This window comes from Euleptes europaea, chromosome 18, assembly GCF_029931775.1.
Source record: "Euleptes europaea isolate rEulEur1 chromosome 18, rEulEur1.hap1, whole genome shotgun sequence".
Lineage (NCBI taxonomy): Eukaryota > Metazoa > Chordata > Lepidosauria > Squamata > Sphaerodactylidae > Euleptes > Euleptes europaea.
Window position 1 is genome coordinate 33,332,234 of NC_079329.1, and position 18,389 is coordinate 33,350,622.

At 47.6% G+C, this 18,389-nt stretch overlaps 1 protein-coding gene across 1 annotated transcript in view; it reads left to right on the forward strand.

The window, feature by feature from the left end:
* The first annotated feature begins 579 nt into the window (after positions 1 to 579).
* ZNF385C (zinc finger protein 385C) overlaps positions 580 to 18,389 on the forward strand; it is a 114,744-nt gene continuing 96,934 nt past the window's right edge. Inside the window, exon 1 of the mRNA XM_056863494.1 lies at positions 580 to 829. Coding sequence (XP_056719472.1) covers positions 580 to 829 — 250 coding nt within the window. The remainder of the gene's footprint in view (positions 830 to 18,389) is intronic.

An 18,389-nucleotide genomic window follows, 5' to 3' on the forward strand; every position in this document is an offset into this window, starting at 1 on the left:
AAATGTGCCTTGCTTAAATCTACATTGATTATCTATTCAAATAATTTTTTATTTCTACCATCTATTCAACATTGTTTCTTGTTATTTCTAAGTAGTTTGCTTAAGGTCAACCTCTAAACTTCTGCATGGAAATATAAAGGACTTTTATATAAAGGACCATGCCCAAATTCCGTATATATTTATGTTAAGCTATTAATGTTATTTCTCCAAAATATTAAGCCTATATATTTAATCTACAATATTGGTTGATGAATTTGAACTATATATTTTTACCTATCTATTCTCTTAACATACTGAACGTAATTTTACTTAAATCATTATCATACTTATTTTTGTTACTGCCATTCAGAAACAAAGAAGAAAGAAAGAAAAAAGCAAGCCAATTCTAAAAGTTACATATTTGCATAATAATAATAAAATTTCCATTTTCTTTGCAGCTCTTCCAGTGGTCTTTTATTCAACAGATATGTCAAGGAAGCTGTAATTTTAACTTATGTGCCTGATTCATTGGGGAGGTTGGGACAAATCAGTGGTGAGATTCCATTATCTGTTTTTCTTCTCCTTCTCTTCCTCATAGGAATGAAGCGGCCCTTGAGCCCAACCCACCCCCACGGGAGCGGCAATTGTGGGAGCCTGGCAGAGGACACGAGCCTAGGATGCCCCCCAGAGCAGCGCACCAAGCGGGAGAAGAAGCACCCCTCGTTCACACTGTGTGAGGTGTGCAATATCCAGCTCAACTCCGCTGTCCAGGCTCAGATCCACTACAACGGGAAATCCCACCAGAAGCGCCTCAAACAACTCAACAAAGGCAGAATCCTGACCAGCCAAGGTAAGACTCTGCCCCCCCCCCAAGGGAACATGCAAAGTGGTCTCTGTTATGTATGTGTAAGTTATACACGAGCCGGAGACAGAGTTCCAACTTCAACCCTTTATTGAACCAACAGTGAAGAGAGAACTGGGCTAACTGCAAAACACCCCAACTTATATACCACTGGTTCCCAACTGGGGGTCCGTGGACCCCCAGGGGTCCGCAAGAACTAAATTAAGGTCCACGAAACAAAGTTATAAACCCATAATAAATTAATATTTTCAATTAAAAGTTCTCCATTATATATATATATATATATATATATATATATATATATATATATATATATATATATATATATATATATATATATATATATTCAAATATTATTCTAACGTTTAACTAACAGTTATGATTAAAGTTTATTTTCAAATTCTCAGAATTTTTATTTTGAACCTTGGGGTCCCTGCACCGAACAAAAAAGTCCTAGTGGTCCCTGGTCAAAAAAAGGTTGGGAACCACTGTTATATACAGTTCCCAAACCCCCCGGAGCCACATCCCCAAGTCTGAGATTGGATGGCCAAAGTCCACAGTCCAATAGGAAAAACAGATGACGGAGCCTGGAGCAGGACCTCAAGCTCAACACTGTTCAGCACATCTGAGTTCAACAGTTCAGCAGTTCAGTAGTTCGATAGTTCAGCATGGACCTTGCACCAACTAAATACATTACAGTCTCAAACCGCACAAGGTTCACAACAAACCCAGGGGGGCGTCGTGGCATACTTGTTCCGAGCAGCCGTAATCGTTGCCCTCCACTGTCCAAGAGTCTCCTGCTTCCTTAAACGACTTCTTTCCCTCTTTCTCACTTGTTCCCCTGACTATCTCTTAACCTTAGAACTTGGGAGGGCCAGAAGTATTATAAACGAGCAGATCTGGGATATAGAATTCCAAAATTATATTAACCGAACTGCCAACATTTATCGGATGTTACGAGATCCTCAAAGATCTTATCTCGCAACATACTTAAGTTTAATAATCCTGAATATCGCTGGGCATTTTCTAGAGCCTGCTTTAATGCCCTCCGTTCAGCCTTATTAGACGGCAGATATCGTAAGATACCAGTTGATCAGAGAATATGCCCATTTAGCACAGATGAGGTCGAAACAATTGGTCACGTTCTCTTATACTGTACGTTTTATTGTGATATCCAAAGAGAGCTGATCCAACCACAACTAAGAAAGTTACCTGGTTGCACAGAGAAATTTTATGTTAAATGTCTCCTCTCAGATAAAGACCCGAAACTCACCAAACTTGCTGCAAAATTCTGTTTCATAGCAACAAGGATAAGACACGCTATGCTGAAAGCAACAGAAAGATGAATACTAAGTCTGATTTTAGATAAATCTTAGATTTTAAAATGATAATTTAATGTATTTTACAGCGCATTCCTGACTTCTGAGGACAAAAGTCCTCAGGAGGCCAGGAAGGGGCTGCTCCGGTGTTGGGGCCCTCCATGCTGGTGTCCGGGCTACTTATGCTGCCATAAGTGGCCCAAACACTGGCAGGGAGGGCCAGACGCCAGTCTCCAGGCGGCAGTGCTGCCCTAGGTCACCAATGGAGCCTTCCCACCGGCGTAAAGGCCCATGCCAGCGTTCCAGGGGGCGTTCCGGCATCTCTGGGGGCATCCCCGGGGCATTCCTGGAGGCGGGGCTGCCTGTAGACAGCCTCCTGTCCCCTTTCGCCCCATAACACCAGCGCTTTTGAGCAGGCGCAGCCTCACTGTTCTCTATGGGGTGAAAAGCCCCATTTAAACTTTAAAAAGCCTGCAAAAGGCTTTATTAAGGTTTTTGGCGTCCGGGAAACCGGTTTGGAGGCAGCGCGGCGGTGTCTCCTCCATGGAGTCCCCAGCCACCAGAGGCTCAGGAATGCACTGTTAATTATATATCATATACTGTATTTTGATTGTATTTATTATATTTGCTTCTGTGATGTTATTTTTTTATGCTGGTCTTTGACCGTTATAAAGTATGATAATAATAATAATACTTGTTCCACCGATAGATTCCATCCCAGAATACCGATGGTGTTACTTCTCTCACATTCCCTTCCTTCCTCAAAATCCACCTTTCCCGTGAAGCCTCTGGTTGAACCCCTAAATCTACCTTCCCCCTGCTTGAAACTCACTGTGTATAAGTGAACTGAAAGGTACACACTTTCTCTTTCCTTCCGTCTTCCTTCCCCATGCCAAAGTTTTAGCTGGTGAGCCCTTCAGAAGAGAGAGATCTGTCTTGTCAAAGAGAGTTGAGCTCTTTGATTGCATGATAGGCCTAATAATTATTACTAAATCATAGTAGCCCTTGATTTGCCATGCAAGGAGAGTTTCTGTTTTCCTTCTTTTTGTAGTAAGGAAGTTCTTACTAAAGGTGATTAATCTGAGCCCCGGGTTCAAGTCAGAAGGGCCAGGGCAAATGTTAATATGCAGGGGTAGCTGATTAGTTGAGTGATTTGACAGCACTCTGTTTTGTTTTTGAGGCCACTTGAGTTTGGGGATAGTTAGGGCAAGGGTGGTCTTACTTTCTAACAATTAGCTTTTGTTTAAGTGGTAAATTTTCACGCACTAGCTTTGACATCTCAGTTTTAATAATATAAAATGTTATTTAAATAGACACATTGATCAAAGGCTTTTTATGCAGCGATGTTTCCCTGCGGTCACCCCCGCCGACTGCTTCGGGGCTTCCTTTTTATTATGCATGCCTTTTCCGCCCGTCAGAGGTCACCTCACTCTCCCCACATGTTTTGCCTGTGTTTTCCAGATGCTGTTTTAGCCAGAATCTGGAAAATGCAGGCAAAACGTGTGGCGAGAGCGAGGGAACCTCTGATGGGTAGCTAAGGCATGCATAATCAAAAGGAAGCTCTGAAGCAGTCGGCGGGGGTGACTGAGGGGAAACGTCCCTGCATAAAAGGCCAAAGGGTAGATAACTATCAGATTATCTGATTATATGAGGCATTTTAGCTTCTAGTTCAGGGGTGGATTGCCCATTAAGGCCACTGGGGAAAATCCTGGTGGGCTAATGTCTTGGGGGTCTGCCTCCCCACTGCCAGCTCCCCCAACCCCAGGCGAGGGGCAGCCCTTGCAGCCACCACCACAAATGAGCTAAATGCCCCAGCCAGATGTGGGGTGGGTGAACTGCTGCCACTGTGAGCAAGCTGGTGCCCCTATGTGGGGCAGGCATGTTGGCATTGCCATTAGTGAGTCAGTAGCCCCATGTGGCTGTTTCGGGGGGGATAACACAGGACAAGAGCATCTCAGCCAGCCACGGCATTTTAAAATCTCTTTAAAATGGTAGCGGCACGTCTGATTTGGCCCTGTGGCTAGCAGGAACGTTGGTTCAGACAGTAGTGGTGGGTATCAATGAAACATCAGCAGAGTTCACCTATAACTAAGCAGCTTTCAGTTAACATGAGAATCATTATGTCAGCATTAGTACTGGACAAGGCGTGATCTATGCCCAGTGGAGAGCACTTACCATTTGCTGTTTTGAAATATCATTCCTTATCTGCATTATTTAAAATAAAGAATTTTAAACCAACATTCGCTAGCAGTGTGCCTTGCGCTAACAGAAATACAGTGTGTGTGTGGGTGGGGGTTTCGATGCACAACAGCGTATTACAAAAAAATAATCTACTTCCACTAAAGTAATGGCTTTTACAATAGTGATAGCGGAACTCAGCATACACACCAATACTATCCATGGTCAGCCCCAAAAAGAGAGGAATGCAGTAGCCTAAGCCAAACTCCTGTCATGATCTCCCAGTGATTGGGAGGTTGTGTCGTGTTAAGAATGTACGAACATAAGAAAAACCCAAGGCCCATCCAGTCCAGCAGTCTGTTCACACAGTGGCCAACCAGGTGCCTCTAGGAAGCCCACAAGCAAGACGACTGCAGCAACATTATTCTGCCTGTGTTCCACAGCATCTAATAGAATAGGCATGCTCCTCTGATACTGGAGAGAATAGGTATGCATCATGACTAGTATCCATTTTGACTAGCAGCCATGGATAGCCCTATCCTCCATGAACATGCCCACTCCCCTCTTAAAGCCTTCCATCTTGGCAGCCATCACCACATTCTGGGCAGGGAGTTCCACAATTTAACTATGTGTTGCGTGAAGAAATACTTCCTTTTATCTGTTTTGAAACTCTCACCCTCCAGCTTCTGCAGATGACCCCGCATTCTAATATTATGAGAGAGGGAGAAAAGCTTCTCCCTGTCCACTCTCCATGCATAATTTTATAGACCTCTATCATATCTTCCTCTTAATGTGTTGCATCATGTTGCGCCTGCACCACCCCAAAGCATGCCATTTACTCTGTGAATGTGAAACAGCAGCAGAAGAGAGTTATTTTAAAATCAAATGTATGTACTAGCCAATGTAGGTTTTATATTCAGAAACTGCGCACGGGGAAACACACAACTTTAATTTATTATTTACATTATTTATAGTCCACTTTTCTCACTGGGACTCAAGGCAGATTACACATAGTGAGTCAGTACAATCAACAGGATGGGACATTCAATAAACAGTGCACTAGGATTAGGATTGTAGAACCAACCAGAAGTTTAAAAAACAGAACTGAAGCAAAGCAAATTGTTAGTGTGACAGATTAAATGATGCAAAATTACATTGCAGGGTCCAATTTACAGCAAACTATACACAGCAGCATAGACCACTGTCTCTAATAATTTATCCAAGTAACTTTGTGAATTGTTTAGTACAGTGCAACTCTTTTGCCTGTGTAGAAAAGCCCTCTTCAATAATTCTGTTCTGCATAGTTTGCAGAAAGCCAGGAGAGCGGGAGCCTTTCTGACCTCCTCAGGCAGGCCTTTCCACAAGGCGGGGGCCACAACGGAGAAGGCACGTATACAGGCAGTTGTTGATTTTGCCCATTTGTAGGTTGGCACCTGCAGAAGACCTTACTCAGATGAGCAAAGTTTCCATGGTGGAGCAGAGGGGGAGAGGCGGTCTTGCAGAAAAGAGGGTCCAAGGCCATGAAGGGTTTTGTATGTGATAGCCAATACTTTAAATTGAGCCCAATAACAGACGGGCAGGCGGGGGAGTGACCGCGTTGCTGGAGAAAACAGCATTCTGAGGTTTGGTTAGTCTCCTTTGATCTATCACATTTCTTTCTTTTTTTATAACTCTGTTTTGAGTTTAGTTTATAATGACAACAACAACAAAAATAAAAATACAACAGCGGTACATTAAACATCCTCGTACATTCAAGTAGGGCTGTCAATTCGGTTTGTCCCGAACCGAAAAACAGCCGAATTTTCCCCAATTCGGCAGTTTTCAGTTCAAATGGAACTGAATTCAAAAAAAGGCGGGAAAACGACGAGCCGAATTTGGCGAGTTTGGGGCGATCGCCAAATAAATTCGGCAAATTCGGGGGCTCCGAATCAGCAGCATAACCGTCAGTTAGTAAGCAGCATTCTCTAGCGGCCAATCGGTGGCCAAGCTGGGTCTTCTTCTGGCCAATCAGTCGCGGTTGAGTGCGTGAGCCCAGCTGCTGCGCGGCCCGGGGAGAGAAAGAGAGTCTGTGTGTGAGAGAGAGATCCCCGTGGGGGAGGGGTGCGTGTGCACATTCACGGCTTTCCACAGCTCCGGGGGGGGGCATTTTTTAAAGTAGAGGTCCCAAAATTTCAGTATAGCTTCAGGGGGCCCTTCTTGCAAGAACCCCCAAGTTTGGTGACGATTGGGGCAGGGGGTCCCGAGTTATCCAACCACTGTGATCCTGTGCATCTAGACAACGGCAAATCCAAGGCAAAACCTCCCGTGCATAAATGGAATCGTATTGGATTACTCCTGAGAAAACATCCACAGTAAGACCCATTTTGGGGCTTTTCTCTATAATTTTTTTCCTGTGTGTGTGTGGGGGAAACAGAGTCTGTGTGGGGCGGGGGAGCAGTTTCTGTGGGTAGGGGGGAAGCCAAATGGGGCTTTCGCCCATTCTGCCAAGAGGGGTGTGCCTAAAGATTTACTTCTCCTCCGTGCTCCTGCTGGAAGACATCAACACAGTTTGATTTTGGGATTTTTTCTCTATACCTTTTCTCCTGTGTGTGTGTGTGGGGGGGGAAGCAGAGTCTGTGGGGCGGCAGTTTCTGTGTGTGAGGGAGAAGCCAAAGGGGGCTTTCACCCGTTCTGCCGAGGGGTGTGTGCCCGGTCACCTCTGCGGGAGTGTATTCTGCTTTTAAAGTTTTAAAGTGTAAAGTTGAGTCTGTGTGGCGGCTAGCGAGTCTCTCTCCGCTCGGCACCCGGGCCGCGCCTCCTCCTCCTTGGTTTTTTTCCCGTTTGGGGCCGAGCCGTACTGGTTTGAGAGGGGGGTTTCGCCCGTTCTGCCTGGGGTGTGTGTGCCCGCTCGCGTCTCTCTCTCCCTGGTTTGGGGGGGGGGCTTCAGTTGTGTGTCCTCAGGTTTTCCCTCATTCATAAGATCGGTTAGGTCTATTTTGATGCTCAAAACTGGTTTTCAAATTGTGACTTTTGTCACAAAACTTGTTTTCAAATTGTGAATGCATTTGCCCGGTCCTGGGACTCCTGACTCCTGAGGCCGATGCAAAAGGGAAAATTCCACCCCCTTCTCCTTATGCTTAGCTAGCGCGCCTCTGTCCCTTTCCATGGTTTGCAAACTTCCAAGGTCGCGTCACGTGTTGCTTTGCATGGTTTTGCAAACTCCAAGTCCAAACGGTCTATTTATTTCTATTCATTCCAATGGGCTGATCATGGGGGGGGACCCCTTCTGGGCCCCATATCGGGACCCCCTGCCCCAATCATCACAAAACTTGGGGGTGCTTGCAAGAAGGGTCCCCTCAAGCTACACTGAAATTTTGGACCTCTACCTCCAAAAATGCTCCCCCAGAGCCGCGGAAATGCGTGAATGTGTTTTTAATGGCTTTATTCGGCCGACTTTTTTCCCAAACTGCGAACTTAGTGCTGAATTCCACGGATCCGAATTGGGGGAGTTTGGACTTTGGCATTTCCCGAATCAAAATGGGCCGAATTTTGCCAAATCCGAATTTTACCGATTTTTTTTTTCAACAGCCCTACATTCAAGATATGTTTTAACACTTGGTTCCAAAATATGTTCCAATGTTATACTTTCTTCCAATATTATACATCAGTCCTGTTTACAGAAATCATACCACTTAGCAGAACTTAATAAATGCAAATCATACGATAGTTTTGTGGACATTGCTTACTTTGCGATGCCCCCTTTTCCACATATTCTAGAAAAGGCAGCCATCTATTTTAAAAGTTTGTAGAGAAGATAAGTTATTTGCTACTTTGAGTTGTGAAGATATCTTATCTGAAATTAAAAGGTTCCACACCTTCTCATACCACTGCCCAGTAGAAGGCATCTTTGCTTTTTTCCAGTACGAGGCAATCAGAAATTTTGCTGCCAGTAGCAGTATTGAAATCAGTTCCCTTTTTTGGGTAGAGAGTTTTTGAATATCAATTTTTTCTAGTAGGACAATTAAGGCATCATGAGGGACTTTGTATTGTGTGACTAATTCTATCTCTCGCAAGATCTTGTCCCAAAATAAACTAACTTTTGGGCATGTCCACCAGCAGTGCAGAAAATTAGCTGGGTTGCCACAGCCTTTCCAGCACAGACCTGAGTCTGTGAGATGATGAAGACAACGATCTATCACATTTCTATCCCACCCTCCTTCCATGGAGCTCAAGCAGTTTATGTGGTTTTCTCTCCCTCTGCTTCATGCTTGCACCAACACTGGGTAGTAAGTTAGTCTCAGAAGACAGCATGCCTGGCCCAGAGTTGCTCAACAAGCTTCAGTCCCGAGTGGGCCTTTGAATCCAAGCCCTAGTCCAGTGCCAGCATCACTGTCAGGCATGGCCTGAGAAAGGAATGTTTTGGTTTTCTCCAGCTGCTGGCCAAGGCCAGCTATAGCCCTGCAAACCACATGTTTAGGCTGAACTCTGTGGGAATGTCGCTGGAATTCTATTTCCCTGACGGATCCTGGGAGGGGGGTTGCTATGGCATCCAGATCTACCCCGATTTGCCCTATGCTTCCATATATGCCCTGTACTGTGCTTGTAGTTTTCATTAGTGTCCATTTGATTCTTAGCTTCTGTTAGCCTGTGGATTTTTCCAATAAATCAACTCTCTTTGGACTGCTTGTCTGTGGATGTCTGTTTATGGGATTATCATGGGACTAGAGCTTACATTTGGACACTAATCCCCATCCATCCTTTATCCCTGGCTGGAGCCCTGGAGGGATCGCTGGGACCTCGGGTTGGAGCTAAGGACGTGCTCCCCGAGGGTGTTTTTCCTGGCTGGAGCCCTGGAGGGTTCGCCGGGAGGTTGGGTTAGAGCTTTGGGTCAGCTCCCCGAGGATTCTGATCTACTGCATGCCATCCTTGCAGAGGCACAGCGGACTCAAGCCAAGTCCAACCGACTGACTGAGTTGGTCGTGGAGCAGTGGCATTGACTAGCGGCAGCGGCCCCCTGGGAGACGCGGGGCACTGATCTCCGCGCCCATAACGAACTTTGGTGGTTGGATATTTTACTAAAGGAGACCCGGTTGGCACAAGAGGATGCAACTCTTTTAACCCAGCTGTTTGACAAGGTTGCACTTCGCGGGGCGCAGCAGGGGCCGTCGTTCCCAATCTGAGGGTCTGTTTCCTCATTCCCAATGGCAGGAGCTGGGAGTGGGACTGGTCCGGACCTCAACCTGGGCAGCCGGGACATGCATAACCTGGCTGCCAAGGCAGTGTTGTCCCTTATGAAATTACCGCCAAACCTGGCGTCAGAGGACGATGTGATTAAGGTGCTACATCCAGAGTTTGGTTCTTTTTCCATGGAGCTTGCCCGCAAGGTTTACCGTTACTGGGCAAGTATGACGAAATTCAGTTGCTACTGGAGCAAGCGGCTGAGCCGCTGGTAGCGGCCGCAGCGGTGGCTCGGGCCGCCGCCTTGGAAGCGGCTCAGGCTGCTCAACAAAGGGTGGCAGAGCAACATTTGGCTGAGGCGGCCGTTGCTCAGAAAAAGCCGCCCTGGAGCGGGCGGCCTTGGCGTCTGGAGTGTGACCGAGAGGCGGGGGGGACTAGAATGGCCCTTGTTCTCCCCGGAACCCTGTCCGCCCCGGGATGTGGCCTGTCGACGGCGGCTCGTCTTCGCCTCTGATGTGTGGGACTATTATGAGGATGTGGAGCCTAACGAGGAGGACTCAGATGACTGGAATACAAACCTCCATGTTAGCCAAGCCCGACGGACTGGGGGAACTGAGGAGGAGATACACATTTTGAAGTATCAAAACCGAGAACTATTGGAGCGTATGGCCCAAATGCAAGACCAAATGGGTGTGCTAGTGCGCAAGTATGGATGCTTGCATCAGGCCCAAACCGTACCGCCACCCCCCCCCCCAGGGCAACAGCCAGTTCCTGGGCAGCAACTAATACCCGGACAGCAGCCGCAGCAACCAGTTCCTGGGCAGCCACTAATACCCAGACAGCAACCGCAGCAGCCTCCTCGACAACCGCCACCAGCACTACCCCCAGGTCTGCCCGCTCAGCCAGAGGCTCCACTGCAACCGGTGGTACCGGTTGTACCTTGGCAGCAGCCCCGACTTCATGTAACTTTTGACAGCTCAGCGGAGGCGCTGCCCTGCTTTCTACACCAAGCGGACAGTTATATGAGAGAACAGGGGCATGCTTTCCCCACGGAAGACAGCCGGGTAGGTTCGTCTCTTCTCTTCTGACTGGGAGGGCTGCAGAGTGGATGATCCTGCAGTTTGATACCCGGCCCGATCTGTCCGCTCGCTCAACAAATTTATGCGAGCATTAAGATGATGTTTTGAGGACCAGGGGGAGAAAGCCAAGGCTGCCCTTTTTCAACTCCGGCAAGAATCTTCTTCGGTCAGGGAGTTTGCTGATGAGTTTCAACGACTCGCTAGTAAAATCGTCGATTGGACGGAGGCTACACGGGTGCATTACTTCTGAGAAGCCTTACACCCCGAGATTTTGAACTGGGCTTATATGCAACGGGATCCAGCCACCCTGGAGGAGTGGATCCTGCTGGCGGAGGAAGTGGAAAGCCGCCGCCAGTTCATCTCTCTTGCCCGACGTCGGGCCAGGGAGGGGGGGCTTACCGATTCCTTCAAGGAAACTCTCCATCGCAGTTGCCAAGCAGAACTCTCTGCCCAAACCCTCCCGGCTTCTCTGAGTGAACGCGGAGGTTATTGGTACAAAGATTCGAAGTTATATGTTCCTAAAGTGTTGCGGGGGGAGGTTTTGAGTTTAGTTCATGGAGCTAAGACCTTAGGACACTTTGGGTTTCTAAAAACATTGTACTTGCTGAGGAGACAATTTTGGTGGGCTGGCATGCGATCAGACGTAGATTCGTTTGTCCGCAGTTGCCCAGTGTGCACTACTGCCAAGAGACCCCAAGGCAAGCTGCCTGGACTATTGCAACCTTTGGAAACCTCCACTAGACCCTGGGAAGTAATCGCGATGGATTTTATGACTGATCTACCCCTCAGTGAGGGAAAAACTGTACTTTGGGTAATCACTGATCTCTTCTCGAAACAAGTGCATCTCGTACCTTGCGCAGGTATCCCTTCCACCCCAAAATTGGCCTGCCTCTTTGTGTCACATGTTTTCCGATTGCACAGTTTTCCGCGCAAGATAATGAGCGACTGTGGGAGCACATATGTGGCTAAGTTCTGGAAAGCTTTCTTGAAGTTAGTTGGGGTGGAACAAGGACTGTCAAGCGCTTTCCATCCCCAAACAGACAGTCAAACGGAATGGGTGAATGCTGTGTTAGAGTGCTACTTATGCTGTTATGTTAATTACCATCAAGATGATTGGGTAGGACTGTTGCCCTTTGCTGAATATACTTACAATAATGCTGTGCACCAGTCCACTGGATTTAGCCCTTTTCGAGCTGTGTATGGACAAGACTTTGGCCCCATCGGCCATATTGGTATTTCAGGGGAGGAGGGAGGTGGCGATGTGGCTGACTGGGTGCACACGATTCAGACAACCTAGCCGTGGCTGGTAAAAAATCTAGAGCGAGCCAAACGTAAATATAAGGCTCAAGCTGACAAACACCGTTCGCCGGGTAAAGAGTACGGAGTGGGAGATTTGGTTTATTTGTCTACCAGGAATCTACAATCAACCAGCCTGTGCGGCAAACTCAGTGCCAAGTATGTGGGTCCGTTCCCCATTTCCCGGATCATCAACCCGGTGACTGTAGAACTCTCACTCCCCAAAGCACTGAGGCGAATTCATCCTGTGTTTCTTGTCAGTCTATTGAAACCGCATGTCCCCTCCCCGGAATGGCATCCTGAACCACCGCCTGAGGCGCCTGTGATGGTGGGGGGGGGAGCATTTTGAAATCGCAAAAATCCTGGACTTGCGTATCCATCATGGTTCTCTCCAATATCTAGTTCGCTGGAAGCACTTCAGTTCCGCTCAGGATGAGTGGGTGCATTCACGCGATGTCTCCGCCCCTCGCCTGGTCCGCGAATTCCATGCCGCCTACCCTCACAGACCAGCTCCCGGAAACTGAAGGGGGGGCCTTTGGGGGGGCAGAATGTCAGGCATGGCCTGAGAAAGGAATGTTGTAGTTTTCTCCAGCTATAGCCCTACAAACAACGTGTTTAGACTGAACTCTGTGGGAATGCCGGTAGAAGCCTACCTCCCTGACAGCTCCTGGGAGGGGGGTTGCCATGGCATCCAGATCTACCCCGATTTGCCCTATGCTCTTCCATATATGCCCTGTACTTGTAGTTTTCATTAGTGTCCACTTGATTCTTAGCTTATTGGATTCTTATTGGATTTTTCCAATAAATCAACTCTCTTTGGACTGCTTGTCTGTGGAAGTCTGTTTATGGGATTATCATGGGTCTAGAGCTTACAATCACACTGTGTGCTCACTAGCTCAGGGGTGTCAAACATAAGGCCCGTGGGCCCAATCCGGCCCCTTGGGAGCTTTTATCCGGCCCATGAGCCAGCCAAGGCAGCCACCACCACCCCTCTTGATCTGGGCTGGTGAGGCACGGCACAGCCCGACCAAGTGACATTTATGTCATGTCCAGCCCTCGTAAAAAAATGAGTTCAACACCCCTGCTCTACTTGCTTTTAATTACAGATGTTTTAAATGGGATAATTGCATTTGCTTTTTAAGGAGCATAAGGCTATCTAATGCCAGTTCAGGGACATACCCAAATGTGTGTGAAGAGCATGGTTTTAAGCGGCTGAGGTTTACTGCATCACGGCCCTCGCCCTCTCCCATTTTTCATGACGCAGGGCTAGAAATGCCACCATCAGCCTCACCACCAGTAACCTTTTGCTGGTTTCTTGGAGCGTAAACTCAGAAAGGCATTCGGAGCTTGGGGCAACATGCTCAGTTGTTTTTGCCTGGCTGGCGCCTTTTTTTAATGTGGGAGGGAGGGGGATGACTCAAAAGCTTTTACAATCCTACGCCTGTTGCAGTGTGGGATATGTGTTTCTTGTACGCCTTTCTCACCGAAACTCAAGGCGGACTAGAGAGCCAGCGTGGTGTAGTGGGTAAGAGCAGCAGACATCTGAAGAACCCAGTTTGATTCCCCACTCCTCCACATGAGCGACGACTCTAATCTAGTGAACTGGCTTTGATTCCCTGCTCCTCCACATGAACGACGGACTCTAATCTGAAGAACCGGGTTTGATTCCCACATATATGGGATACGTGTTTATTGTCCGCCTTTCTCACTGAGACTCAAGGCAGACTAGAGAGCCAGCATGGTGTAGTGGTTAAGAGCGGCGGACTCTAATCTGGTGAACTGGGTTTGTTTCCCTGCTCCTTCACATGAAGCCTCCTGGTTCTCTCTGAACTCTCAGCCCCACCTACCTCACAAGGTACCTGTTGTGCGGGGGGGGGGTTGAGGTGACCATAAGACACTTTGAGACTCCTTTCAGTAGAGAAAAACAGGGTATAAAAACCAACGCTTCTGCTTCTTCACATGTTGCCTCTCCCAGATGGAAAGGATGCCCTGTTCTGGCAAAGAACATCTTTTCCCCTTCTTCCTAGCCATGAGGGCGCTTGGACCTCATTCCATCTCCATAATTGTCAAGGCATCTCCTGTTCCACCTCTCTGTCTCTCATCTCACTACAGTACTCTTACCCTAAAATGAGGAAGATGGCTATGGGGGAGGACCCAAAGGCCTTTTTGAATACATCCGAGCCCATCGCCAGGGCCTCCTGGTGGGACCTTACCCAGTGGGCCATGGTATTCATGCCATGCTTAAAGGTCCTGCCCAAGAATTGGAGGACATGCTAATGGTGGTGGAGGCTGCAGACTACCAGAAAGTGAAAGAGATGGTTTTAAACACCCTAAATATCACCAAAGAAACATCTCAGTGGTAGCTGAGGGCTCTGGAAGGGTAAGGGGTGCCTTGTAGAAATAAAGTCTTGTTTAACTGGAGAGAGTCTGCAGAAGTCTTTAACCACCTGCGTGGCTCCTTGGCATGCTATTGGGCCTGGCCTTGGCTGGGGAGGGTGGTTTATAAATCTAACAAATAAATAAAATAAATGCGAGGTTGGCTTTGGGCAACCATGCTAGAGAGAAGCAAACTGGATTTTACCTGAAGTAGTGGCAGGTGACCAGAAAACGGGGACAAAACTATGGCTAGTCTTACCCACAACATGAGAGAAATCACAACATCCATCAAAGAGCATCTTTCCCCCTTCTTCCTAGCCATGAGGGCACCTGGACCTCATTCCAACACCTTAATTGTTGAGGCACCTCCTGTCCTCCCCCTGCCTGTCATCTTAAGACAGGTGCATATTTGGGGTCGCCACCTTAGCCAACTGTGGATGTGCAGTCCATACTTGTGGTAGCTGGCCCTACCGGTGTTCTTGTACCTTCTGGGCAGATCCAAGCCTCTCAACCAGCCGTTGGTGTTGCTCACCCATCTGCCGTAGCAGCCCATCTGTGGCCTCTTCCATGCCACCCTTGTAGTGCCCTCACCCAGCCTGGTGCCCATAGGCATTCATGGCATTTCCACCACTGTGGCAGGCCGTTGCATGGAAGCAAAAAGATTCGGTACAGACAGGTCAGAGGCCTGCAGCAGACTAGGCTTGGAGCAGGTTCTGTTGCAATAAAGAGATGCAGTCCTTCCAATAGCTGTAGTACCTTTATTGATGAATTCAGTTATACTGCACTGGTTCTCCCCAGGTTACAAGCAGGAAGTTAGCCTCACTCCCGTCTATCCTCTTCCTTGCTCTCCGCCTGAGTTCCTCTCTCTCAGGATGCCTCCCAGCTCCTCTGCTCTACCAGCCTAAAGGCCCATCCCAGTAATTGGCCAGCATGGTGTAGTGGTTAAGAGCGGTGGTTAGGAGCGGTGGACTTTAATCTGGAGAACCAGGTTGGTTTCCCCACTCCTACACATGAAGCCAACTGGGTGATGTTAGGCTAGTCACAGCTCTCTTAGAGCTCTCTCAGCCTCACCTCACAGTGTGTCTGTTCTGTTGTGGGGAAGAGAAGGGAAGGTGATTGTAAGCCAGTTTGATTCTGCCTTAAGTGGTAGAGAAAGTTGGCATATAAAAAACCAACTCTCTTCTTCTTCTCCTACCCCAGTAATTGGTCACACCTCTCCTCCCTAGGTCTCCACCCGCTTGTTCTCTGCTCCCTGTGAGCCCTCAAGTCCAATGGCATGCCCTCATCCTGTACTGTGGTGGTGTGGATGAGCCAGCCTCATCCTGCCGTTGGCGTTCCTGGCCATACTCTCCCAACGGGACAGTGACCCACTTCTCCTCCTTGGGTCTCATGGACTCTTATAGCCCTTCTGTGGGCTCCCTGCCCTGGGCTCTTATGAAGGTCAATGTATTGTACATTGTCATGCGATAACATCACTTTTTAAGAAAGCTTGAATGTGTGATCAGACTTGATTGAAAAATATTGTGCTGAGGTGGTAGAAATGTAGGATGATGCTTTCCCGTGGTCCTTCAAGCGATCACTGCATTCCTACAGTCATTCGGAAGGATTCGGTGCGTCCCAACTGCCGTTCTCTACATTTCCTTTTAGCGCCACCCACAGAAGTTCTTGTTTCAACTGTGCAACTTACCTGGTCATCTCTCAAGTCATGAATGCATGTGTGTGTCATCTTGCCATCAGAAACATGTGCCGCTTCACTTCTTACGAGCTTATTTTAAAGGGGTACATTTAAAAAGTTGAAGTTTGGGGGGCATGTTTGCGATAGGAGTACCTATCCTGCAGGAGGAACATGTGAAGCAGTCCCATTGGAGATGAGCTGCCCTGGTGGGAGTGTATCTTGGTTCCCTTGCTCCTTGCCCAGTTTCCCAGTGTTTGGTCTTCTATGCATGGCTGTTTCACTTGCAGTCATCCCTCCGACAGCTTCGGGTCTTTGTGTTGATTATGCATGTCATTTCCCTTTGCTTTCCCCCTGTGTTGCCCCGCATTTTGCCTAGATAAAACAGGTCCCTCAAAAAGTGGGCAAAACGCGAGGAAACTCAGGGGGGCGTGCTGGTAGTGCATAATCAGCACAAAGACCTGAAGTCGTTGGAGGGGTGACTGCGAGTGACAGCTATGCAAAAAAGACCTTTATGCAGAGTCTAGAGGGGGCAGCAGAGCAGTGTATATGGCTCACCATCCTCCCATCCTCCCTATAATCACTTGCATGTGGCTGTTATTAAGGGGATAATGGGAAGCTCTGTTTTAGGCATCTAAATCCCCCACTGTGCACCTGCAGGATTCTTCAGCCCAGGCCGGTCAGTGGGATCTTTGCAGATCTTCTTTGTGTGTAACTGGCTTCCTTATTCTTTTTTCAGTGCACAGTTTCTATAGTCAGGAACGTGCCTTTTGTAGCAGTGAATCCTGTGTTCCCTGTTTATTCTATGTTATTGTTATTTCATTTAAAACATTTTTTTCCACCCCAGCAGGGTCCACAAGGCAGTGAACATAAAGAACATTAAAATGGTTGCGCAATTAAAAATACTAAATAATTCAACTAAAAGCACGTAAATGAAAAACACCAGGAGGGCCAGTAACTGTTATTGGGGGTATGCTAGACAAAACAAAAATGTCTTTGCCTGCTAGTGAAAACATTGACAGAGGGAAACAAATGAATCTCCCTGGGGAGAGAGTTGCAAAATTTTGGTGCCACAACTGAGAAGACCTTTTCTTGGGTTGCCACCCACCTAGCTTCAGATGGCGGGAGCAACCAAAGCAAGGCCTCCCAAAATGACTGTACAGGTGGGCTCATATGCGAGGAGGAGGCATTCCTTAAGGTATGTTGGTCCCAGGCCGTATAGGGCTTTAAGGTCAATACCAGCACCTTGAATTGAGCTCGGAAGCAAATTGGAAGCCGACGAAGACAGAACAAAATTTGTATGGTGTTCTGTTGCATGGTATAGTGCTAAAGCCAGGTCTGTTTCACATGTTTCCTGGAAGCAGACTCAAGTTTATCAGGTCAGGGGTCTGCGGAGTATTTACTTTGCAGGAGAGAGCATTCCCCTCCTTTACATGTTGCTTGGAATGGATTCCATCTCTTGGGAATGCTGAAGCATAACAGACAGAAAACAGCAAAATGGCTTTTGTGTTATAGACAACAAATAGGGACCTGCAAGTACTCGTGAGATAGTAGAAATACCCTTTGCACTGACTCCTTCCCCTTCCCACCCCCCACCCCCCACTAGCTCCAGTTCTTCCCTGTTTCCTCTTGTTGCTGCTTCAATTACAGGTGCCATTTGGGCTTGCTCTAGAAAACCAAAATAGCTTCCAAACTTTTCTGATGTTTTGGGGGAAGACTAACCCTCCAAATTTTCGGATGGATTTTTCTGCAAACCATGCGTTTCGTAAATTATGGCTGGTCCTGTTGTGAAGATTTTTTGATCCACACGGAGGTGAGTCCTTAGCTATTATAAATAAAGGTAGCTGTCATAATTTACAAAACCCGTTCTGTGATTTGCCAGGCCGGGTGTGACCCACTTGTGTGGTACAGGAATGTCACCCACTTGTGATTCTTTCATCTCTCAGTTGAATCTGTCTGTTCTCCCCTCCCTATTACGTGGCCCCAAAAAGTCACTGAACATCGGCAGCTTGAGTTCTCCAAGCAAGCCTGCCTTAGGCCCTGTCATTTTGCATCTCACTGATCGAGTCATCAGTGTAACGTTGGGAGTGATGAGGGTGAGGAGAAATTCTCCTTCAGGCTTGTCTGTACCCCAGCCTATTGCAGTCTTTCTTTGCAAGGCCTGAACCACCTTTTGCATTTCAACCATCTGCTTTCAAAAGGGTTGTGGAAATAAGCAGGCCGTTGATTGCCAGAGCAACGGGTTATTCCTATATGATTTATTCCCTGCCTCCTAGATGTTCTGGAGAGCCGAATCTCTTCCCGCTCCCCCTCCCCACATTACCGCCTAATAGAATGTGTTATATGACATCACATTGTATATGATGATGTCACTTCTTTAGTTTAGTGGTAGTCTCTCACTGATGAGAGAGGAATGCTGTTGATACCAGCCCCTGTTATCTCTGTAATGTCTAATTCCAGCCCAAAGTAGC